Raw genomic sequence first — 24,447 nt, 5'->3', positions numbered from 1 at the left:
TGCTGACCTACAGGCCTTGGCATACGTAGGTCGGCCCCACTGAAAGAATCGTCTGTAAAGCAGTAACTGAAACATTCCTAGGACTGTATCCTGCTCCAGTGCCTTCCAACAGAGCAGGCCCAGGCCCAGCCACCTCACTGACGTTGGGAGAACAGCCAAGCATCACTTCTCAGAGATTGTCCTGCCACCTGTCCTATAAGGGTGCTGGGACACCCCTGCCTATAGGCCAGGCAGGAAGCAGGTCAGCCTGTTTTCTTGACTCCAGTCCTTCCCTGGACAGAGAACAAGACACGGTCTCTCACCCAGAATCCTTCACTCTAGTCCCCTACTCTGTGCAACCCCCTACTGGGAGTGCCTACTTTCACCTTCAAGATGGAGTTGAGACCCCAGCTTCTCCAGAAGGTCTTCTCTGCCACCCCCACAGCTGGGTGAGGGAAACTAAAAGAAATCTTTATATTTTGGGTCTGCATCAGATTTGCTCAAAAGGTCTCCACTGCTTAAAAAAAATGGTGATAATACCAATAATGACAGTCAGAAATCTAGTAGCCTGGCCCAAGCCTCTCGCTGGCTAACAGAGGCAAAGGGAGAGAGGAGGTAGGTTAGGGAGGGACCTGCCAGACCCAGACCCGACCCCTTACCCAACACCATCCTCCCACAAGGATTTAAAGAGAGAATAAACCTTCCACGACAATTTCTACTGCTTATTTTATTTCAACAGTCTACTGTCCCCAGAGAAGAAACGGATACAGAGGTGATTTAGAAGCACCATTCTACTCTCCGAGAACAGCATCAGTGCTTATGAACAGCCTACTTTTTAAAGTTGGCAATCACTATAAAAATATCAAATAGTCAAACTTTAATAGATTTTTTTTAACCAGAAATGATGCCTATAGTGGCTTAAACTTTATGGAGGGGAGATGAAGCAGCCTCAGCGGTCAGAATGCTTAGTGAAGCCCCGTGGAGAAGGGGCAAGGGGCAGTGGCCAGGCAGCCCTCGCGGGACAGGGCAGCAGGGAGGGACGCTGCAGAACCGGCTGTCAGCGCCGGGGGCCCCGCTGCCCACACCGGCCACCTGGATGTGCAGGGGCGGTTGGTGTCTGTGCTGCCCCCAGCTGGGACCAAACAGAGGCAGAAGCAGAAGGCTGAAATAGATGGTGCCTCCTGTGCTAGAGCGGGGCCTGAGGAAATCAAAGACCGCACCTGGGAGTGAGTTTAACAGCCACACAACCCAGACTCGGTTAAATTCATTCCTAAATGTGAGCTTCCACCAGCCCCGCAATCCTCAGAGCCCTGGCCCTCCCCTGCTAACCATCCTCCACGCTCCTGGTCAATCCCACATCTCAGGATTGAGAGAACTTTAGAAATCACCCTCCTCCCTCCTGTCTTGAAATGGAAATTAACTGCCATCTTATACCTACCACTATCCTTCCTCCCTACACATGGCCGAATGTGGACAAGAACATCATTGCTGTTACACCCCCACGCCCCCAGCCCACTGGCCCCAGTGCCCGGGCCTAGTCAGACGGCTCCTGAGAGGGCGGCTGGCTGGGCTCACGGGGTGGCGCCTCGGGCCCCTCCGCGTCCTGGTCCTGGTCCTGGTCGTCTGTGAAGGACAAAGAGGAGGGGCTGGATTTACAAAGAGGGGAATGACCTACTTTCAGAGGTAGACTTTCTGTCAGGCAGTCTCACCATCCCCAGCCCCAGCAGAGAACACCTTTGCCGTTCTTTGCTAGGTGTCCGGACGCTGGCCACGCAGCCGCGGGCCCGTGACACAGACTCCAGCTCACCCTCGAGCTCTGCCTGTCGCCAGCTGGTGGCGAGAAGCAAGCTATCCCGCAGCTCTGAACCTCAGCGTCTTTCTGCCTCACAACACCACGTCAGCAAGGGGATGACAGGAAATAAGAACGAACGCTAACGCCATCCCCGGGGTCAGGTCCTCAGAATCCCCTCCTGAGGTAGGCACCATCGGTCCACTTTGGCAGAAGGTGAAGCTGAGGCACAAGGAGTGCATGGACTTGCCGCGGGTCCCACAGCCGCTAAGTGCTGGAGTCGGGACCCCCAGGCCGTCTGGCTCCGCGGCCAGCGTGCTTCAAGCCACATACCATCTCTCCGGCCTGTGCACCCGGGCGTCTCACACACAGCAAGTGTGCAGTAGGCCTCACCTCCTTTCCCTGAGGAGCCTCACGGAAGGACTGAAAGGGAAAAAAATCCTAGAACCTTTAAAGCTGCAAGAGCCCTCAAAAGGAAACCGAAAGCATTTTTACATCCGAAACGTGCGTGGACTGTCACAGGAACTCTGCGACAGGTCCCACTTTACAGACGAGAAGACGGGCCTAGCTCCCGGTCTGACTCTCCACAGAGCGGCCGGGGGCAGAGGGCCATCCCTAGCGGCCCCAGCCCAGCCCCAGCTGCTGCTCCTTGCCTGGCCGGAGAGGCCCAGCCGAGCCAGAGAAGCCTGGCCCCTCGGGTCTCGGGCCGCGCCAGCCCCCCGCTGCACCTCCGCCTGCAGGCGCTGATAAGGGCAGGGAATTAGCATCGCAGCCGGAGCCAGACAGGTTCTGTGGAAACCCGCGCGCTGCCATCTGCCATTTACATATGTGAGACCCTCTCTGGGTTCCACTGGTTTTCGCACCTGAGACTGGGGACCCCCTCTCTCAGATGCTTGCGTATGGAATAAAGGGAGGGGTTTAGGGCAAGAGCTCATCCCGGGGCCCAGTGCGGCCCTTCTCTCACTTCAAATTAGGCCCCCTGCCTCCAGAAAGTCTTCCTGGCCCCCCAGAAGCTGACGGACGGGAGCCCCACTTACCAGCGGTTTCCTTGTCCGTATCAGACGGGACAGCGAGAGAGAAGGAGGCCGGCGGCGGGGGCGGCGGCAGCGGCGGCAGGAAGTGGAGCGCAGACAGGAAGCCCGGCGGGAGGAACTGAGGCTGCGGGGCTGGCGGCGGCGGCGGCGGCGGTGGCGGTGGCGGGTAGTAGCTGGGCTGGAAGTCTCCCACCGGCTCGGGCACCTGCGGGGCACACGCAGCCCACAAGCCAGAAAGGGAGAGGATTAGCCAGACAGCCTGGTCAAATGGGTCTCAGGCTCCTCAATGGGGGGCTCCCCAAGGGGTAGATTCACCAGTGTAGCCCCCACACCTGGGGACAGAGCACTTGGGACAGGGTGTTTGGCCGATACCCCCCAAATGATTGGAGGCAAGAAGAAATTCAGACACATCTCAGGTGAGCCTGGGGAACAGCCACACAGTCACACTGAGACCTTTTGTATATGCACAGATCTGGGACCTCCTTCCACCCTCATGACCCCAGGAGGGAGGTTCTAGTACCCTCCTCGTGATAATGATGGCACACAGTGTCCATGAGGGGCAGCTTTGGGCCCAGGGCCACAGGGCTGGTAAGCAGCGGAGGCAGAACTGGATCCGTCTGTCAGACTCTACCGCTCCGTCTGGGGAAGGGTCCCAATGCATCCCAACCCCCCATGGTCCCTTTTCCTGATTCAGCTAAGGACTTAGACTCTATAGAGTCGGGGGGCCTTTGGAGGCCCTATGCCAACACCACAGAAGAGCTGGGTGCAGTGCAGCCGTTCCTGAGGCAAGGGCAGCTGGGGACCGCAGCAAAGCGACTCCGGCGGGCAGCCCTCTGTGTGGCTGCCCCTTCTTCCGAACATGGAAGCCACGCTTGTGCCACGGGTCGCTAAGGCTGGAATGGGGGCGTCTGGAGGGAGGACTACACAGCTTAGCACTGAACAGACAAAGACGTGAAAGCAATAAAAAATCATAATGAATTTCAGATGTAGTTCCTCTTATTTACTTCTGCATCCAGAAACTTCAGAGCACTTTACAAGCTGTGTTCTGGAGAACGCTAGTGTCCTGTAAGATATTTTATGTGCTCTTAAAAGTGTTCTTTGACAAAGGAGTTTGAGAAACCCCACGCACTGCCCCCACATCGGTGAGTCACACGTGAGCACATTAAAGCCTTGAGGCAGTCTGCAAAAATCTCTTTAGATTAACCCAGCATTTCCTAACAAGGAAGAGAAGAAAGCCCACCTTCAAGTATCTACTACGTGCCAGGCCCTGTGCCAGGCACTTTCCCGGCATTACAGCTTCTTCAATCCGTCAATGGCCCTATGAGATAGGTACTCGTTCCCCTACTGCCAGAGTGAGAACCTGAGTCAGACCCTCAGAGGTTAGATGGCTTCCCCAGGCCATTTGGCTAGTAAACAGTGGAGGCAGGACTGGATCCCAGGTCTGTCCAGCCCTGAGCTTGTGCTGTTTTATGGGAAGACAACAGAGGAAGTGAAGAAGCAGCAAATGGGACAGGGACACAGGAAGACAAGGCTGAACACATCTCTGGGGAGTATCTCAGAGCCCAGGCAGGGGGCAGCAGGACAAGGATGAAAGCAATTCATAGGCTCTCGGGTTTGAAACAGCATCAGAAATAAATGCTGATCCTCTCTCCAGACGTGAAGGGGGTAGGAAGGGGGATTATTAGGGCTTTAATTCCAAGCTGCTCAGCCAAGTCTCTCCCTGGATCACAGCTCCTGCCTGGGGCCTGTGGTGGCAGCTCAGGCCCCGATAAACCAACTGAGATCACACTCTTAACAAAGGCCGTCTGGCAAGCCTGTCAATCAGAGCTCTACCCTGGACGCCAGGCTCCATCCGAGCTTCTGTGTGAGCAGACGGTGGGTGCGTGCTCCACTTGGCCAGAGCCCCCTCTTTGTGTGAAGCCTGGAGGCACTGTGCTCTCCTTGGGCTGCAATGGGGTGGCCAGCACCCACAGAGTTCAGGTGTGGCGGGGGTGCTGGTGGGAGTCAAGGGCCATGTCTGCTCTGTCTCTGCATGACAGCCATACCTTGGGAAGGAGAAAGTGAGTGCCAGGGGCCCAGACTTGGGGTGAATGCTGTTACTGACCAGCTACGTAATCTGAATACCAGGCCCTCCCTCCCCAGTTTTGTGACCATAAACAAATACCTAACTCCTCGGAGTCTTCTTCCTCTACTCTATAGTGGGGTAATACAGCGTACCCTGATGGCTCCCATAAGGGTCAGTAGGCACCCTGGAAATTATCAAGACCAGTGGTTTTCAAACTCTTTCCCTTGAATCAATGGAAAATGACTTATGTAAAACTTTACAATGTCTAAAACAGACAGAAGAGATCCTGCTGGGGCTGCAGCCGGAGTGGGGACCCAGCGCCCTTTGTGCCTGACCTGTGTGGACACATCTGGGAGGGCATCTCACTGGCTCCGCTCTGCAGCTAAGACTCTCGGCCGGTATGTAAATGTCCAGTGTTCCTCTTTCTTTTCAATCACTTTCCACATTAAACAAGGAAGCCTGCTCTGTCCTCACTCTTTTCTACCCTCCCCGCAAGAGAAACATCTAACACCCAGGTTAGGCTTTCCGCTCTGAGAGAGGGAGGAAAGGTAATGGTGGTCTACGTTTCCGTGAACGTGAGCTACATTAGAACCGACCTGCCCCACAGGTCCAGCCCAATGGGGCCAAGTCAGGACTAGTTAGTTACCCAGGCCTCTGACTATCCTGCAGTCCTGACCGGCCTCAGGGTTGCCAAGAGGTCTGGTCTGGAAGAAGCTGGTAACCAAGGCCACAAAACCTGTTCACCCCGACTTGTACCTCACACAACAGAGACGGCCTGACTCTTCCTTACTCAGTATTCAAAATTCCAGGCTTAAAGAACACAGCAGTTAGTAAAGGACCACTGATCTTACAAAAAGATTAAACCTCATCCACTCTTTCAACAAATATCCCCTGAGGTGACAGGTGTTTGGGGAAGGTTTCCCTATTCTTCATGATTAAGCTTCAACTCCTCCTGAAAGGTGCCTGAAGTCTCAAGTGGCCCATACCTTTGGGCAGGGGACCTACGTCTGCTCCTGGCTCTGCCCTCAACAGGGTGGTGCCAGGACAGTGAGACTTCTTTCCTGGTGCCCAGCAAAATGAAGCACCCTTCCGGCCCCAGCATGCAGTGAGTCCAGGCTAACGGTCACTCACTCAGTCAGTGGTACCGTGCGGCTGTCCCCCAGGCTTATCCAAGCTATGTCTGCATTCCTTCTTGCCTGATCCCCCAGCTCTGAAAAGCACATGCCACAGCCCAGACAGCCAGGCCAACCCGTTTACACGCAAATGGACCTGCCTACATGTGTGCACTCCGAGAGGTGAGCACTGCACACGGTCAATGTCGCGTCCATCCTGCCAGTGCTCAGGGCCTGGCACAGACTGGCCCATCGGTTCGCTTCCTGGGACTGAGGATCCATAAGAGCAATAGGGCATCTGGGATAAGGAGGAACCGGGAAAGGAATGGAGATGGGACTTACCAAGGCTCCTCCATGGAAGTGGCTGCAGGACACGTGCCGGAAGCCCCGCTGCAGGGGGATCCCCGGAGTGGGGGATCCATCCTGGTAGCCCAGTGGGAATGGGCAGTAGGAATGCATGTTGGAGCAGCTGGGGTACAGCTTGGAAGGCTCTCTCTCCAGGTACTCGGACCCCACCACACAATCTGAGCTAATGCTCAGAGAGAGCCCTGAAAAGGTAAGCAATGAAGGAACTGTTAAAAACACACAGAGCTAAAGAAAAGAGCATCACATCACTGTACAAAGGTAGCAGCACAACACTCAAAGCCACTTACAAAGAACTCCCACGTCCATTATGCTTTTGATCCTCCCTGCTTTTTAAGCCCTTCAGCCATGTCCCACTGCTCTCAGAAAAAGTCCTTGGCACAGCCATAAAGCCTCATGAGGGCTGGTTCTTGCCTCCACTCCAGCCTCCTCACACACTATAACCTAGCAGTTTCTCCTTTCTCATCAACCTCAAGGCCTTTGCAGATGCTGTTCCCTCAGTTTAGAAGGCTTTTCCCCCCAACCCCACTGTGCCTCAGTAAGTCCTCAGTACTCAGCTCCTACTCTTCCCTCAACCACAACTAAACCATCAGTTATCAGAACTCTATACATTGATTTGCGTGATTCCTTGATCAGCGCTGTCCCTCCCACAAGGACAAGATCCTTGAAGGCAACAAAAGTGACTTTTCCCCCTTTGGTTCTTCGTCACTAGTGTTGGGGCACAGTTAAGTACTCAGTCCCTGTTGAGATGGAACAGAGAAAGGCCCTGTGTCCATGGAAAGGTATCTTCTAGAATTCCTGTTTCAGGTCTGCCTTCTCCCTCTAGTTTCCTGGGGATCTAAATTTTCCTAGAATGTCCCAGAAGGCAGAAATGGCCTTCAGAGAACATCCAGGCCAATCCCCTTAGCACAGAGGGGAGAGACTGCCACAGAAGGAAGGAGCTTGCCTAAGGTGACTGAGCAGTCTCCCGGCCTCCTGTGCTCCTTCTACCACAGTGCCATAGAGAAAACCAAAAAAAAAAAAAAAAAATCATGTGTCTGCACCCAAAAAGAGCCTCAAATCTGTGTATGACTTGAAACTGTACTTTTAATACTGAAAAACCACCAAAACATAAGGAACCATGTAATTTATGCATATGGTAGGAGCGGTGGAAAAAGAGGTAATATCAAGAGACCAACTGTTCTCCAGTGGTGCACAGAGAACTGTCTCATTCCCACTCCTAGCTAAAGGGCGGAAATGGGTGCGCAGGCGCATTGGGCCAGGGCCCTTCCAAAGGAAGTTGGCTGGGAGGAGCCTCCAGCGGCTGGAAAGGGAAGAGTGCGCAGGCGCAGTCATCACTGCGTAGGCCCGCCCACAGGGGCGTCTTGAAGACGGCGCCACCAGCCCAAGAAAAGGGCGGGAAGAAGTGCGCAAGTGCAGTAGGGCCCATCTCGCTAGGGCATCTTCCTGAAGGAGAAGCCACAGCTAAGGGGATTGGGGGCCATTTTCTTTCTCCCAATACAGAAAGGCAAGAAGCTAAATGTTAAAAGCCGTCAGAATCACCTATTCCTTTCTAGCTCTCTTTTTACCTTTTTGCAGAATGGCCCCCAACCCAAATCTCTATTTAGAGAACAGTTTCCCACAGCAGGAGTACCTCTGAAAGCATTTACCCCACCCCCACCCCAAGGGCCCATCCCGGTAAGATCCCGGGTGGCCTGGGCCGCCAGCGTGGGGCACGGGGAGGCTGCAACCCGGAGAGGCATCCCAGGCGGGGCGAGGCCACGCGGGGCCCGGGAATCTTACCGAAGTCGGCGAACGGCGGGCTGGGCACGGGCCGCAGCGGCCTGCGCAGCTCCAAGCGGCCGGAGTAGCCCTTGCCTGCGGCCTCCGCCCCGAGCTGGAGCCCCACGGAACTGGGCACGGCCACAGTGGCTCGTTCGCTCAGCCCCACGTGGCCGCGGCCGCCCAGAACTGGCTGGAAGGCACTCGGGCCCGGGCTCGGGCCCCGCGGGGGCCTCTCTGGGAAGCCCGCGGCCACGCGGCACTCCGGGCCTACGTCCCGGTCTCCCGAAACTGCCAGCGGAAGCAGCTGGCGGAGGCTTGAGACCGGGGCGGCGGCGGCCGCAGCCCCAGACAACAGCTCCGGCCGGTGCGCGCCAAGGGCCATCTCCTGCTCCTCCTCGGAGGCCTGCTTCTTGAGCACCTTCTGCGCTGCCATAATCTTCTGGCGCTCGGTGATCAGGGAGCACTTCTCGCAGGTGCACTGCTTCCAGCGGCACTTGCCCGCGTGGCCCTTGACCGGCACCAGGAAACCATGGTTCCGGCACCGCGAGCACTTGGGGGTACGCAGCATCTTGTCGGCCAGCTTGGCAGGGTCTGCCTTCATAGCACAACCGCTACCTCTGGAAGCTGTGGAGCGAATGCAGCGAGGACGAGTGGCGCCCCACAAGTCTCTGGTGCTGGGGCTTTTGGATACATTTGTAACAAAGTGGTTCTCAGTAGGTCCCGGGAGCTGCACGGGACCTTTGCATTTTCCCTCCTTTTTTGAAGTGCAGAATTTGGAGACTTTGTGTGTCTTGGTTAATTACATGCAAGGGATTGGACTGAATAAATTCTTCATGGAATGCTATTGCATGTATGTCATCTGGGTTATCTGAAGTCTTACCGATTTAATTTTCCAAACTTTCTATTCCCGCCACACCATAGACAGAAGGTATTTTTGTAACTTCAAAAGAGGCGGAGTGATAGTCAACGGTCCACAGATTTAAAGCTCCAGAAGTATGGATCTCTCAAACCCATTCCAGGAGAAAAGCAGCCTAAGAGGCAAACCGTGCTTCTCCTTCCAAAAGTTGCTGCTTCTGCTGAATTTCATTTCTCTCCCCCGCTGAGAAGCAGTGGCTCACAGTGATGCTTCCAGAATAGTCTCAAGAGCTCAGTGCAGTGTGATAGTTGCTCAAGGGTGTGCCCTAATAGCAAGACTTTTGTTGGTATAGAAATGCATTTCTGGCAAATGGTGCATTGCTGTTGCTGATGCCTTCCAAAGTAAAGCATACTTTAGACAGGGTATTTTAGCATGAGCTTTTACCATTCTTACTTTGCCATGAATTTAGTTATCCCTGTAAAGCAGCCCAAATTTTGGGTCATCTGAAAACTGGCACAAACTTCATAGTTTTCCAATGCTACTAAATTAATTCATTTTCTTAATAGAAATGTATGACACTCTGAGGTCTTTTTTTTTCCAGGCCCAAAAAAATGGGGGAAAAAATGGATCACTAACACCTATGTTGAAAAGCTTATAATCATAGGATCAGTTACATTTAAGGAGGTAGTTATACTTTAAAACTTAAAACACACAATGTGTGTGTTTTAAACTGACCTCTTTCTGAAATTTTCTGTCTGGTAGCAGAATGGCAGAAGTGAGGCCCGGTGTCCACCTTGATTTTGCGGAGCTCTTGGTTGCGGCTGGCTCCTTTGCGCTTCTCACCAGAGGCCTGACAATAGGGAATGGTTGCAGTTCTGCGGCTAATTAGAAACCCAGAGCTGAACAAAGGTTTGTAAAGCCCTTTTCTGCTTTAAAGAAACATATTCTTCATTTTAATAAGAGGGCAAAAGTATACGCTTCCTGTATTATTTGGCCCTTCAGGGATTTCACTGGTAATTTTACATCCATTTAGACAGATCTAGGTTTGTCTCTGCTTTGCTCTACACCCTCTATCTTAGTTTTTTATTTTAAATATATGGTCTTGTAGATAAAAGGACAGGAAAGCTTGTTTTCTGACTCTACCAATTCAAAATGTCTAACTTTTTCACTGAACTTCTCATTTGAAAATGGTACTTAAAAATCATAGTTACAATACTGCTGTCAAAAAAATCTGGAGCATAAGCTGCATTGTTTCATGATAAGGTCATATTCTGCATTATCAAATTTAAATTTTAACATCAAATAACATGGGAGGATGAGACAAAAAAAGATAACTACTCTCATTTACATTTCATGCCTGACCACCCAAGCTCTCTTCATTTTCCTATTAATGATTTAAAGGAAAATCCTATTCAAAGCCAACTATTTGAATTAACATATTTTGGCCTTGTTAACTACAAAATGCTTCCATATTTACTTCATAGCTTTAGGGGCAAAATATACCCAAGGTGATGTGAATTTGCATCATGCTTTGAGAACATTAATAAACAACCATATATCTTTTTAATCAGTAGTCACATTATAAGATGCAAAAACCCCAGGGTTTAAACAGTAAACAAATCTAAGAAAAAAGAAAAAAAGACTAGATTATTTCTCTCTTCCCTGGAAAGTCTCAATTTGTGTAGGTAAATTCCAACAGAGCTTTATTTATTTCACTCTTGGAAATTCAGGCAAATTGATAGTTTTGTTTTATTTTGTTTGATGACTGATTACTTCTTAGGCTGCTGCTTTTTAAAAGAAATATATACATTTCTTTAAATTGTTATTTCTTTAGATTGTTATATACAATTCTTTAAATTCTTAAAAATGATGGTAAAAGTGAAAAACTGGAAGTCATAAAAGGATGGGAGCCCTTTAGTGGACCCTATAGTAGACCCCTTTTTTTTCCCCCATACCTAAACCTTAGGATATTTATGTTTAAGAAAGTCTGCATCCTCTTAAGCAGTGGTTTATAAAATAACAAGTCATAGTTGCTGAGGAATCACCAGTTTGACTAATGAACCACAAAGGGGCTGGTTGGTGGTCATATGTGACTCCCAGCTTTGAGGCTCCTTTCCCTCGAAGTCCCAGGTTTCCTGTCTTGAATAATGCCTCTTCTTTTCAGTGATATGTTTGCTCTTGGTACTGTTTAATTTATATTCGTTGTAAAGAGTCTTGTATTATACAATGCATGGAGGTATCATTTACAATCATTAAATATTGCATGCATTGTAATGCTTCCTCACTGGGAGTACACAAGAGTAAGGAAGGGCTTTTTTGCCTATAGCTTCTTTCCCCTAACAGTTATAACCCAGATATCTGCTATCTTCCCCTTCTTCAAGTTCTCTCCAGTGAGCAATGAAAACTTTATTGGAGATTTTGTAGGGGATGGAGGAGAGGATTTACATGACACATCCTATAGCAGATGCTTTAAAATCCTGCCTTAGCATTTCTGTTCTCTCAATATCCTCCTCTGCTGTGCCATATCTACTGGAGAGAAACTGGTCTGCCCCCCAGCCCCCCCAGCGCCCCCAGCCCCCCAGACTCTCTAGCTTCTCTCTCCTTTCTTGATTTTTTGGGGAGCTCTGTAACAGCTGTGACTGTCTTATTTTCCTTTATGTCTAGCAGAAAATAGACATTCGGTAAATATTTGAATGTACAAATGGCTCTTGCCTCCCTCTCCTGCCAATGTCGAAATTTTCTCATCACTAATTGGCACAGTAAATCAGCTTGGCTTCAGCAACTCTCCCCAAACATACAAAACAAAAAGCCCACAGTGAACAGGACCACTCTCCCGACAAGCAGAATTTGGTGACCAACTTTGGTTCCTTGAGCTCACCCCAACACCTAATGGTTTACTAATAGTAATAATATCAGCCAGCACTTTGTGTTTCTGTATGCAGTAATTCTTCAGTCCTTTGTGTGTATTCATGCATATAATCCTCACAACAGTCCTCTAAGGTAGGTGCTGTTATTTTCACCCCCACTTTACACATGAAGAAACTGAGGCCTAGAGAAGTAATTTGCCCAAGGTTTTCCAGCCATTGAGTGGCAGATCTATGATTCAAAACCAGGAAATCTATCCTCAAAGTCCATATTCTTAACCATATTATCTGCTAACTATTTCAGTATTTCTTCTAAGCAAACACAGTGCTCTCCCCAAGAAAGCTTTGGTTGATGAATAGAAATGTTTGTCTTATTATATACCCATTACAGTTGGGGCAAAGGGGGTGAAGCTGATAGCAACCTAGGGAAGCTTCCTTTGATGCCCTGCTTAGTTGCTTTCCGCCACCCACAGCCAATATTTATTGAATGCCAACTATTTGCTAAGTATAAGAGACACAGAAGTAAATAAAAAATCAGGATCCTTACCTTTAGGCATACATTCTAGCTGGCAAACCAGACAGTAAACAAATAATTCCAAATGAAAGCTGGGGAGTCGGGGTGGCAGGGAGAACCAGGATGCTATGGGAACCCATATGAGGGCCTAACCTGGATCAAGAGATCGGCTCCCAGGGTGCCTGGGTGACTCAGTTGGTTAAGTGTTCGACTCTTGATCTCAGCTCAGGTCTTGATCTCAGGGTCATGAGTTCAAGCCCTGCGTTGGGCTTGATGCTGGGCGTGGAGCCTACTTTTGGAAGGAAGGAAGGAAGAGGACAGGAGGGGAGGAGAGGAATGGAAAAGGAAAAGGAAAGGAAAAAAAAGAAAAGAAAAACCAGCTCCGTTGAGGGGTTGATTTCCCTGCTGAGGCTGAAAGGCTGAGTAGGAACCAGTCAGGGACAGGAGCAGGAACCAGAGGTGCCTCAGACAGATGGAAGAGCATGTTTGAAGGCCTGTGGTGGGGTTCTAGTACAGTGGAGTCAGGACTGGAGAGAGAGAAGGTATAGAAGTTAAACAGTAGCCAGATCATGGAGGGAGTCCCTGAGGAGAAATTATGGGTGTCACGCTCTAAGATTAAGGAGAAGAAATGACATGGCAGAGGCAGGCCAGAATGGAACCCACACATCCAGACATGTCCCTGACCTTGGTTTTTCTTTCAGAAAGTAGGACAAGAAGTAACTAGGACTCACACAGGTATTGCAAGATGAAAAGGAGTTGAGCATTGTTTTCTTTGGGGTGGCCTTTGCAGGTGGAGCACACACCCATGGCTAGCCATGGCCCTGGACTCACACTGTGCTAGCCGCTTGATTCTCCTAAGCCCGCAGCCCTGTTCACTGGTTCATGTGACCCCTCCTAGGAATCTCCTTAGGAATCATAAAACAGAAGTGAGGGAAGACAAAAGAGTGACAGAAAAATAGAACGAGATGAACTCAAACAGGAAAGCAGTTGGAGAGGTTTCGTAGGTAAAGACTAGAAGATGCAATCCTGTGGAACAAACGAAAAGTATACAATCTGGGCAGAGAGGGCGTACTCACAGTGGTACAGTTAACTGAATTAGACCCAGTAGCATGGACATTTGTTTTGTTTTCACTTGCTAACTTGATGAAAAAAATACTCTTACACACAGAAACTTTCATCTGTAACTGTGACAGGTACTGTCAAATTTCTATAAATTTCAAGAAATGTTTTGTCTTAAAAGATGAGAGGAACATGTCCCTATAAATACATTGTTAATAGGGAATAATAGCCTTAATCTCTCTCTCCTTTAGTAAAATGCAAATTTGTTTTAACACAACATGCATGAATTTAACGCCAATATATGCAAGGCACCGTTCCTTAATAAAGTGAGAGTCAAAAAGAAGAAAGGAGCAAAGAAAATTAAATTTAATCTTTCTCTATGTGTATGTTCCTTGTCTAGTTTTTTAAAACAGTAAATTCTTACCCAAAAAACAAAACAAAACACCCAGAATTTCCCCGACTTCTGCTTCTATGAGAATGGCAAGCAGAGATCAAGAATTGCTCTTCCAAGAGACCTTTTCATTTTATGTCACAGCATCAGTACAAATTCAGTCCATACTGTAAATAAATGGCAAGAAATAATTGCTTTAGAGACAGGCAAACCGGGTGAGAACCTGGTCACTACTCATTCGCTGTGTTACCTTGGCTAGGTCACACTTAACTTCTTTGCACCTCAGTAGTACAAGCATTAGTAATATTTGTATAATGTGCTACGAATTCTAAAGTACCCCACATTTATCCCATTTAATGATATTAATATATAATGAATGCATACAGCTTTGCAGGTGGAGGGGTTCAGAACAAGTCTCCCCAAAATGTACTACTTTGGCATGTGAACTATTTTGAGCTGAAAGCAATCAAGACCCTGCAGGCTTAAGAGAAATTTTCTACCCTTCCTTAAATACCTAGAAGAATCTAAATGGAGGGGTTTTGCCAGAATAAGAGTTACTATCAGAGATAAGTTTTATCTGAATGACTTACCTGTATGGCAGGGCAAACATCTAATTATTAATCTCTTCTTCTTATTGCCCTCCTCCCCTTTGAAGCCCCAGGCCCCTACCCCATTCCTTAGCTCAAGATGGCATATATACCTCATTTAACTTTTCCATTATTGAATCTCTCATATATGTAAGGGTTCCCATACATACAAAATTACATTTGTTTTTCTCCTGTTCATCTGTCTCATGTCAATTTACTTCTTCAACCAGCCAGAAGAACCTTTGAAATTTAGGCACGGTCTCATTTAAATCACAGAACAACGTCTGTAAGGGAGGTACTTTTGTTATGTCCATTTGACAGATGATAAAATCAAGGCTTAGAGAAGTTAAGAAATGTCTTCCCCAAGGTGTACAGAAGTGACAGAAACATGTGTGAATAGCTCCCAAGTCTGTTCACTCAACCATTATGCTCTCATTGCCATCATTTAGTTATTTCATTTACTTTATACTCTTTTATAAAATAAGATCTCTGACTCTTGCAGGATTATAATGCATTTACAATGCCCAGCACAGTGTCTGGTATCTGGCACATGGTTAGCATGCATTATATGGTACCAAAGAGGAGGAAGGGCAAGGGAATGGGGAACGAAGAGAAAGAAATAGTATCCCCACCTCCACCCAGGAGATTTGATTCAGCTGCTCAGCCTTTCCGGGTGGCTCCAGGCTCTCCAAGCGTAGATGAAACCCGAGCTGACTAATACCATAGCTTTACCCCCATGTGGCTGTTGAACACTTTGAAGTGTGGTCAGTCCAAATTAAGATGTGCTAAAAATATAAAATACACACTAGATTTCAAAGACATAGTATAAAAAAGAATGTAAAATATCTCACTGATAATTTTATATAGATTACACATTGAAATAATGATATTTTGAGTATATTGAGTTAAATGACATACTGTATTTTAATGTGGTTTTTCACTTTTTCAATGTGGTTACCAGAAAATTTCAAAATGCATGTATGTCCCACATTGTATTTCTACTGGACAGCACTGAAAGAGAGATTTGTCTGTGCAGGCCTTCTTCTACTTCCAAAGAGCAGGTTTTTAACAGTAGCTCCGGTTCAAGCTGTTACACCACTGTCATGCATAGTAGGCCACTTCGACAGGTCCCTTCCTCATGTTGGTGAGATTACCTTCACCAACTTGAATCTACTCTTTGTCAACTGAAACTCTGCCTCATGCTTTAGAATTGGAAATATTTATCTATTAGAAGATGTCAACTAGAAGAGTCTAATAAAACTCTGGATTGCATTTTGAATCTTGAGATACATTGATGTTATTTTTATAGGAATGTTTTCATATTTATCTTGTTAGGTATAAATTACTAGTAAAAAACTCTGCAAACTAGAAAAGAAAGAAGAATGTCATTATATACTAAGGTTACACCATTCCTGAGATACACGGCCCTTTAGATTCTAAGATCACAACCAGAGGGCATGGATCAATTATGTACATGCTGCTTGACAAATGGAGTCCTTTGGACATTTAATATTGTTAAGAACTTTGGAAATTTAATAAAAAAATGATTTGATTTACACCCTTCTCCCCTAGAACCCACCCTAGATAAACAATTGCTACCCTGGGAGCACTAATGTTACTTTGCACAAAAAATTCCTTAACAAACAAAAAGGCATGGGCGCCTGGGTGGCTCAGCCGTTAAGCGTCTGCCTTCGGCTCAGGTCATGATCCCGGAGTCCTGGGATCGAGTCCCGCATCAGGCTCCCTGCTTGGCAGGGAGTCTGCTTCTCCCTCTCCCACTCCCCCTGCTTGTGTTCCTGCTCTCACTATCTCTCTCTCTGTCAAATAAATAAAAAATATTAAAAAAAAAAAGGCATGAAGATTTGTTATGAACAGTTTTCATCTAAACATCTAGAGATTATTACCTCCCACAACATTTTTTTAAACATGGTTAGACTGACTTAGTTTAATGAGTTTGGGGATTGTTGCTTTTTCCCCTGCAACTTGCCAGATAAATCAGAAATATTTATTTTCAGAGACAGTTTAAGGAACTCCATAATTCCCAGTCTGTTTAAGCTTTACAGTAAATCTCAGTTGAATGCCTGTCATTGTTTCCAATCTGGTCAAGCAAAAAGAAAAAAGGCATACAATTCATCAGAATAATTAGTTGATTGGGGTTAAATAATTCTAGGAATAAACATCTGACCCCCTGGCACATCATAAACCTCCTGGAGTGAGAAGGATTATAAATTAAATGTACAAGATTTAAAATCATCCAGATACACCCTGAACATTATTGCAGGCATGTGGGACACATTTAGATAAGTTAAAACCAAGTGTGGGTTTAGAGTTTAGCCATCTTTGATCAGTGGTTTACTAAAGCCTTACTGCTTTGGTGTGAGGAGCGAAGAGAGGAATAGTGGCAACAGTGCCCCCTACTGCCCAATAGCCACCTCCCTTCCCTGAAACAAGTTTCAGGGATATTTCAGACATCTGGTACCCCAGGAGATAATGAAACTCTCCCAAGTATAGGGAGGTCAGGAACGAAAAAAAAATCTAACATTCATTGAGGGCCTACATTGTTGCAAGCACTGTGTTGTCATTTAATTTAATGATAATATGAAGTTTATCACAAATTCAGGAAAGAATAGGATGAGGTTTATAGATAAAGAAACTGAGGTTCAAGAAAGTTAGATGACGGGCGCCTGGGTGGCTCAGTTGGTTAAGCGACTGCCTTCGGCTCAGGTCATGATCCTGGAGTCCCGGGATCGAGTCCCGCGTGGGGCTCCCTGCTCGGTGGGGAGTCTGCTTCTCCCTCTGACCCTCCCCCCTCTCATGTGCTCTCTCTCTCTCATTCTCTCTGTCTCAAATAAATAAATAAAATCTTAAAAAAAAAAAAAGAAAGAAAGTTAGATGACATTTACAGGATGTGTAGCTAGAAACGGAACGAGCCAGGGTTTGGACCCTGGTATGCCTGGCTCCCAAGCCAGAGATTCTTACACTGTAGCATGCTAGCAGTGGCTGGAGGCCGTGGGCACAGTTGGGACTCAGAAAAGTGTCATGACCAGCCATCCTGATTTGCCTGGGACTGAGAGGGTTCTGGGGTCGCTGGACTTTCAGTGCTACACACGGGAGAGTGGGGGGCAAACCGGGACACGCTGGCTGCCCTAGCTAGAATTCAACTGAGTAAAGCACCAGGCTAGGAGGGGCAGTTTGGAAAAGGAGGGAGGCTGCCCAGTTGTGTCTGTCCTGTTCCTCTCTGTGGCCCAGGCTGCTATGCCACAGGTGAGCCATCTCTGTCCTATTTATCTGATGCTGTGACACATCCTGGGGCACTGTCAAAGAAGTTCACATTCCTGCCAGTTCTGGTTTCTTCAGTTCCCATCCTAAATCATCAGTCAGTGGGAATTTAGTTAACCGAATAAATCATTCACTCAAGTGGAGGGGAAAGAGCAGAGACTGGGCCATCACAGAAACATGAATGCTGTGAGGATTAATGAGGGCCAGAAAAGGCAGAGGTGAATAACAAAATTGACATTCATGGAATGCTTATTAATGTACAGGGCGCTGGGCCAGGTAGTTTGTGCACATTATCCCGTCTTTTAACAACTATAAAGGTAGTTATAATTAACCCCCATTACAGATTTTAAAAATAAATAAATGAAGCTCAGGAAGAGGCTAAATAACTTGGCTCAGGTCATGCAGCTAGGAAAAAAAAGTGAAAAAATTTGGTACTGAAGATCCCTAAATTGTCTCCTTCAACTTGTACATTTTCTTTAGCAATATTTTCGTGGTACAGAACAAGTATTTCCTACAAACGAGATAAACTGATTTAACCTCTGTTTTCATAAAGTAGCCAGTGACGCATGCTACATGTTAGCAAAAACATCCAAGTTATGGGGCGCCTGGGTGTCTCCGTCACTTAAGCGTCTGCCTTTGGCTCAGGTCATGGTCCCAGGGTCCTGGGATCGAGCCCCGTTTCAGGCTCCCTGATCAACGGGCATCCTGCTTCTCCCTCTCCCTCTGCCCCTCCTGTTTGTGCTCTCTCACTCTCTCTCTCTTGCTCTATTTCAAATAAATAAATAAAATCTTTAAAACAAAACAAAACAAAAACCTCCAAGTTATACCTTTAGGAAATAGAGGCCTAAGTAAATGGTACCTGCTATTATTACTCTAGCCTTTCCTTACTCCTTATTTTAAGCTCTATTTTTAATAGAGTTCAGCATTTCCCAAAATACGCTCCATGGAAGACTATGTCTGTGACATATGAATAGGTACCATATAAAAAAGGGGTTCTAAGATCTAGCAAAATTATGAAACCCTACATTAGGAAAGTTAAAGTTCTTTACTATGGAACTTCTCACTCTGTAATATGTTCATGGGCCCAGTGAAGCTCCACGAGGAAGCTCTAGTGTTCTCAACCTGTTATTCATTATTGGCCCTCCATCTCTAGAAGCCTTTTTAGACATTCCCCTAATCACCCCTTTCCATCCACCTGCTCCCCCAAACTAACTACTAAGGAATAAGACTTTGGCGAGTAAGTTGAGTTTTGGGGGGTCACAAACCATTGCATTGAGGGTTTTTTGCCCCCTATGAACTAATTTTTGCCCCCCTTGGGGATGATATTGCTTCACTTGAGAATGCAGACTCTGGTATGAAATGCTCCTCAAACGTGTTTGACCAACCACTGACCTTTTTCAAGTGGACCAATATTCCCAGGAACAGACTCTGGGAATCCTGATTTATTCAGCATGAGATAGTTTAACACTGTTGTTTTCTTATGACTCAAGGAGAGACTCTTCTCTTTCATGCTGAAATTCCTGATGTTAAAAGATATACTGAGACATATTAAAAGTTTTAAGAGTTTATCAGCACCAACCAAATGGGAAGTAGTTAGAAGCCTCTGATGACAGGAACTAGGGGAAAGACTTTTATAGAGAAGATGCCAAAGCAGACCAAAGAAATGATTTGCTTGGCTGTTGCTTAAGTGGTTGCCTTATTTGGAAAAGCCTAGTTGGTCATTTGTGATTGGCTGTCCTTAGTTTTCAATTTCTTAACACTGACGGATTTGCAGGCTTAGGTTTTGGTTTCCTTACATAGACTGCTAAAGCATTAAAGCCACCTTAGTCTATTTGCCTTGTTTAATTAGTTTAACACTGGTATAAGACTACAATAAGAACAGGAGTTCAATAAGACTTGTTGATTGAGAAAACCTGTATCTGCCTCTGCTCTCCTGATGGCCATCATCCTTACTTTGTGATTAGAATTTTATACCACCAATTAAAAAAATGGTATAACATACATAAAGTGTCTAATGTTCACTAATCTTAAGTGTACAGCTTGATGAATTTGCAGAGTTGTATACACACCTACTTCCAGATAAAATATTTGATCAGAGAAACTTCAAAAAAAGAAATCTTTGACCTCCCATCATCCACATACTGTGGTTTTCAAACTTTATTGAAGTTTAATGAAGAATCCACCTAAGGGAGCTTATTAAAATTGCATATTCCTACCCTCAAAGATTCTCATTCAGAGGGTCTAGGGTGTGATCTTAGATTTTAAATAAAGCATTCCAGGTGACCCTGGAATGCAGGAGGTCTATGGATCACATTTCTGAGAAATGCTGGCCTCCCTACAGCATAAAAGTCAAAGTGCTGAACAAGGTGTTAAGGCTTTGCCTAATTTGACCCAATTCTATTTTTCCAGACTCAACCCTGGCTAGTTTCCACCATGTTGAATTACTCATCTCTCCTCAATAGTTCATGTATTCATGTTTCCCCTAACCTGGACTTACCTTTCCATCTACTCTATGTGACTGATGGACTCCTACTCATCCTTCAAGACCTAGCTACATTGTCATCTCCTCTGGGAAGTCTTCTCAACCTCATGAGGCAGTATTAGTTGCTCCCCCATTGTTCATACAGAATTTTATTCAGAGCCCTATTATACTACTTACCACACAATGCTGATTTCTAAATCTCTTTGTTTAGAAATAAGTAGGAATATGTCTGCACACAGCAGGGCACAAAGTGGGTGAATGAATGAATGTATGCTACTGATTTACACATGGAGTCACTTAGCTCTCATTTCCCAGGCCAATGAGACTGCAGTCTCCCTCAGGGAAGTAAGGGGTTTTGACTCACTTTTGTGATCTCCAAAATTATGCCAGGGACTCAGTAGTCAATGAAAAAATACCTAATGAATGAAAATAATCAACAGACTCTCTGTCCCCCCAATTTAGTGAGTACCTCCATGCTTCCTAGGCCCTCACTGCAACTCTTGGCGGGAAACAGGAGTGGAGTGTGAGTGCTGGGGTTAGGTGTCGTCCGTATCTAACAGATTAGAGTGTTAGGCTAGAAGCCGCAGGACTGGCCTCCAACACCAGGTTCCTGGTTCTCTCTACCCGTTCCCTCCACAGAACACTCTGTTGTCATGGAGACGGCCATTGTCCTAAGTGGGCACAGTTAGGTGAGGACTCCAGAAAGGCCCCTCAGGAAGGCAACAGTGCATGGCGACTCTTGGCCCCCTCGTCCAACTCCTTATCTACTTGCTCGCCTATTCCTGTGTGTACTCCTGTTTGTACTTGTTGATTTATTTCTTTAGCGTCTTTGTAGAGGACTAGGCAGCTGAGCTAGACAAAAGCCACCTGGGCAGGCAAAGCCCTACCTACGGCTCAAGGTGAGACCTAGGGACCACTGCCCATTGGCTGAGGAGGGCTGACAGGAAGCGCTGGAGGTGTGAGGGCCACAGGTGTGAGGGAGGGAGGGAGGGATGGAGGGCGGTCCTGGACGTGAAGGGCGGGGGGATACTCCTCCTCGACCTCCCGGGAGCGGGCCTCAGCGGGCCGGTAGCGCCTGCGCAGGCGCGCATCAAGCTCGGGCAGAAGCCCTGCGGACACCGACTGCGCCTGGGGCTCACCCCGACCGTTTGGTTCGCGGGCGCGCGGGGGAAGCTCACGACGCACGTGCACCTGCCCTGCGGCCCCCGCGAGGGAAGAGCTCGGGCGCGGGAAGTGTGGGACCGGACGCGGCGCGGTCATGCGTGACGCTGGCGGTTACCGGGCCCGGCAGGCGAGAAGCGCGGGCCCCGTCCCGGGCAGGCCATGGGCGGCGGCGGCGGCGGCGGCGGCGGAGGAGCAGAGCTACGAGTATGGCTCCACGAGGTACCTGCTGCTGTGCGGCCCGGGCGGCATGCTGAGCTGCGGGCTGACGCCCACGGCCACCGTGCCCCTGGACCTGGTCAAGTGCCGCATGCAGGTGGACCCCGGCAAGTACAGGGGCATCGTCAGCGGCTTCGGCGTGACGGTGCGCGACGACGGGCTGCGCGGCCTGGCCCGAGGCTGGGCCCCGACCCTCCTGGGCTACTCCCTGCAGGGCCTGTGCAAGTTCGGCCTCTGCGAGGTCTTCAGGATCCGCTGCACGGAGCTCCTGGGCCCGGAGAAGGCGTACGAGCGGAGAACCAGCCTGTACCTGGGTGCGTCGGCCAGCGCCGAGCTCTTCGCCGACGTGGCGCTGGCGCCCACGGAGGCGGTGAAGGTGCGCATCCAGACGCAGCCCGGCTTCGCCCGCACGCTGCGCGCCGCCGCCCCGCGGATGTACGGCGAGGAGGGCGCGTGGGCCTTCTACAAGGGCGTGGCGCCGCTGTGGATGCGGCAGGTCCCCTACACCATGATGAAGTTCGCCTGCTTCGAGCGCACCGTGGAGGCCCTCTACGAGTACGTCGTCCCCGAGCCCCAGCGCCAGCGCACCAAGGCCGAGCAGCTGGCCGTCACCTTCGTGGCCGGCTACATCGCCGGCATCTTCTGCGCCGTCGTGTCCCACCCGGCCGACTCCGTCGTGTCCGTTTTGAACAAGGAGAAGGGCAGTACGGCCTTCGGAGTGCTCCACAGACTGGGCTTTCGGGCGTGTGGAAGGGCCTGTTCGCCCGCATCATCATGATCGGCACCGTGACTGCGCTGCAGTGGTTCATCTATGACTCGGTCAAGATCTATTTCAAGCTGCCTCGCCCTCCTGTCGCCCAAGCTCCCCCAACCGAGAAGCAGGAGTAGGCGTGGATTTGTCAGCTCCTGGGGCCATCCTTGGCCCAAGTGTCCAGGCAGTGCTAGCGTGTAAAATGTTTTGTTTTCTGGCTTTGGAGAGGTGACGATATGTAGTCCGAGTTCTCTTGAAATGATTGATTCCTTCCTTTTTGGCAGTCCAAGAGGATTGCAGCCGTTTCAATTAGGAGTCCAAACCATTTTCTTTGGGGAGTTGGCACGGCAGCTTTAACTCCGTAGCTTTCCAACAACTGTAAAGAGAAAATTCTTAACGGCAAGTAATATTAGGTAATTTAGGGTTTCTAGATTGTTTCTTCTCTGATTCACCACCATTCAGTGGAGATTTACTGAATAGCCTACTAATGAGGTTTGAAGGTCAGCACAACTATATGGGGCAGGGAACAAAGTAAAATTCTGCTACAAGGTATTCACCTCAATAGAAATCGTGCACCTATTGAATAGATGAAGGACTCATTCCATGTTTCCTGTTCATGTCCATCACAAGTAAAAATTATTAAAAGTTAAAATTGTGGCTTCTATTGCCTGATAACTTAGAAAGTATTCCCTGTTTTCAAAGAGACATGACATGAGAAGATCTGCATTTTCTCATTTTGCTTTGTCCAATTCTCTTCCTGATGTTGCTGATTAGAACATAGCTCCCTCCAGGAAGTGCTACAATTGGATCAATGTGGAAAGCCAAAATGAGATGAAGGGCAAGCTCTGGGAATAAATATGTAAAGAAAAGCCTCTGTTCTCTAAAAATTTCTTTTGTAAAACTCAGCTTTCAACAGCCATACATCCAAAGAAGATCATACCACCCTGACATTTAAAAACATACACATGAAACCCTGCAATTCCGATTTTTTGTTGAATATTAAAGAGTGGTTTTGGTGACTTTGGAAGGAAAATCTCACTTTTAATGTCACAAACGCCATTTATTTAATTTGGTACATGTTTCCATGATCTTTATGATGGTTGAGGTTCATAAAATTTACTGAAGTTATAAGGCACATTTTCAGTTTTCTGTAGCCTTCACATCTCTCATTGGGGAAATTATAAAATTAGTGAAACTCTGTGAATTAGAGATGTTTGTAGAATGTAAGTAGGAAATAAACTTCAATGTGATATTTGCTGTAATTTGCACACAGTGTTACATGATTGCCTTAACTTGTGTTAAAGACTGCAGACTTAAAATACGTTGGTATTTTAACTATGTAATAGTAAACTGTTCAGTGGTTAACAGAAGTTAAAATGTCTAAATTTAAGTAAGTATATTTGAACTGTCTTGATTAGATAATAAAGAACTTGGAGGAAAAATCAGAACTTGTGAATGAGCTAGAATCAAATTTATATTTAGTGCTTCTATTTTGTTTGTTATTGGGGAGGATACTATGTATTATTAAGACACTAACTTTCCGGGGCCCCTGGGTAGCTCAGTCGTTAAGCGTCTGCCTTCGGCTCAGGTCATGATCCCGAGGTCCTGGGATCCAGCCCCGCTTTGGGCTCCCTGCTCAGCAGGAAGCCTGCTTCTCCCTCTCCTACTTCTCCTGCTTGTGTTCCCTCTCTCGCTCTCTCTCTCTGTCAAATAAATAAATAAAATCTTAAAAAAAAAGACACTTCCTTAAGCAGTTAGTGTCCAGGTTTTTGAAAAGAGAAGTTCTCAATGAAGGAGAATGATAAATTTCAAGGGACTAAATTGTGCGGGTTCTTTCTTGGAAAATTTTAAGACATATATTTCTGTCTAGTGTTGCCTTGTAAAATGTTTGTAGGAAGTTTCTTTGGTCAACAATTTATTAAAGTTCTTTATATCTGTACTATAATTTAGGGGGGTTGCTGCAAAATCTTTGTGGAGTTTCAGGATACCACTTGTTCTGCTCTGTGGTATTTCTTGATTGTTCTGTTGAGAACACCAGATAATTTCTGCAATATACAGTGTATGCTTAGAGAATTATAATCTAAGGAGAACTCTTTGGCATGATTCTGACTATCATGGACATGGTCAAGGAAATTTATTTAGTTTGGGTCAGCAGTTTTCCTCTTCAGTTCCTAGATT

The 24,447-nt window shown here is 47.4% G+C and overlaps 2 protein-coding genes across 2 annotated transcripts; one reads left to right on the top strand and one right to left on the bottom strand.

Annotated features, from left to right (window-relative positions):
* Positions 1–1,513: 1,513 nt before the first annotated feature.
* DMRTB1 (DMRT like family B with proline rich C-terminal 1) lies at positions 1,514–8,707 on the bottom strand. The gene is made up of 4 exons (XM_021684449.1): positions 8,125–8,707; positions 6,322–6,527; positions 2,806–3,007; positions 1,514–1,602 (listed from the first exon to the last, which is right to left on the bottom strand). The coding sequence occupies exons 1-4, from the start codon at positions 8,705–8,707 to the stop codon at positions 1,514–1,516; spliced, it is 1,080 nt and encodes a 359-aa protein (XP_021540124.1).
* Positions 8,708–21,396: 12,689 nt separating this feature from the next.
* LOC110575461 (phosphate carrier protein, mitochondrial-like) lies at positions 21,397–22,406 on the top strand. The gene is given in 2 exon segments (XM_044913872.1): positions 21,397–22,252; positions 22,255–22,406. Coding segments are annotated over 2 exon segments (1,008 nt in total).
* The last annotated feature ends 2,041 nt before the right edge of the window (positions 22,407–24,447 follow it).

The sequence above is a fragment of the Neomonachus schauinslandi genome, chromosome 4 (assembly GCF_002201575.2).
Source record: "Neomonachus schauinslandi chromosome 4, ASM220157v2, whole genome shotgun sequence".
Taxonomy (NCBI): domain Eukaryota; kingdom Metazoa; phylum Chordata; class Mammalia; order Carnivora; family Phocidae; genus Neomonachus; species Neomonachus schauinslandi.
This window is presented reverse-complemented; position numbering and strand designations above follow the sequence as displayed.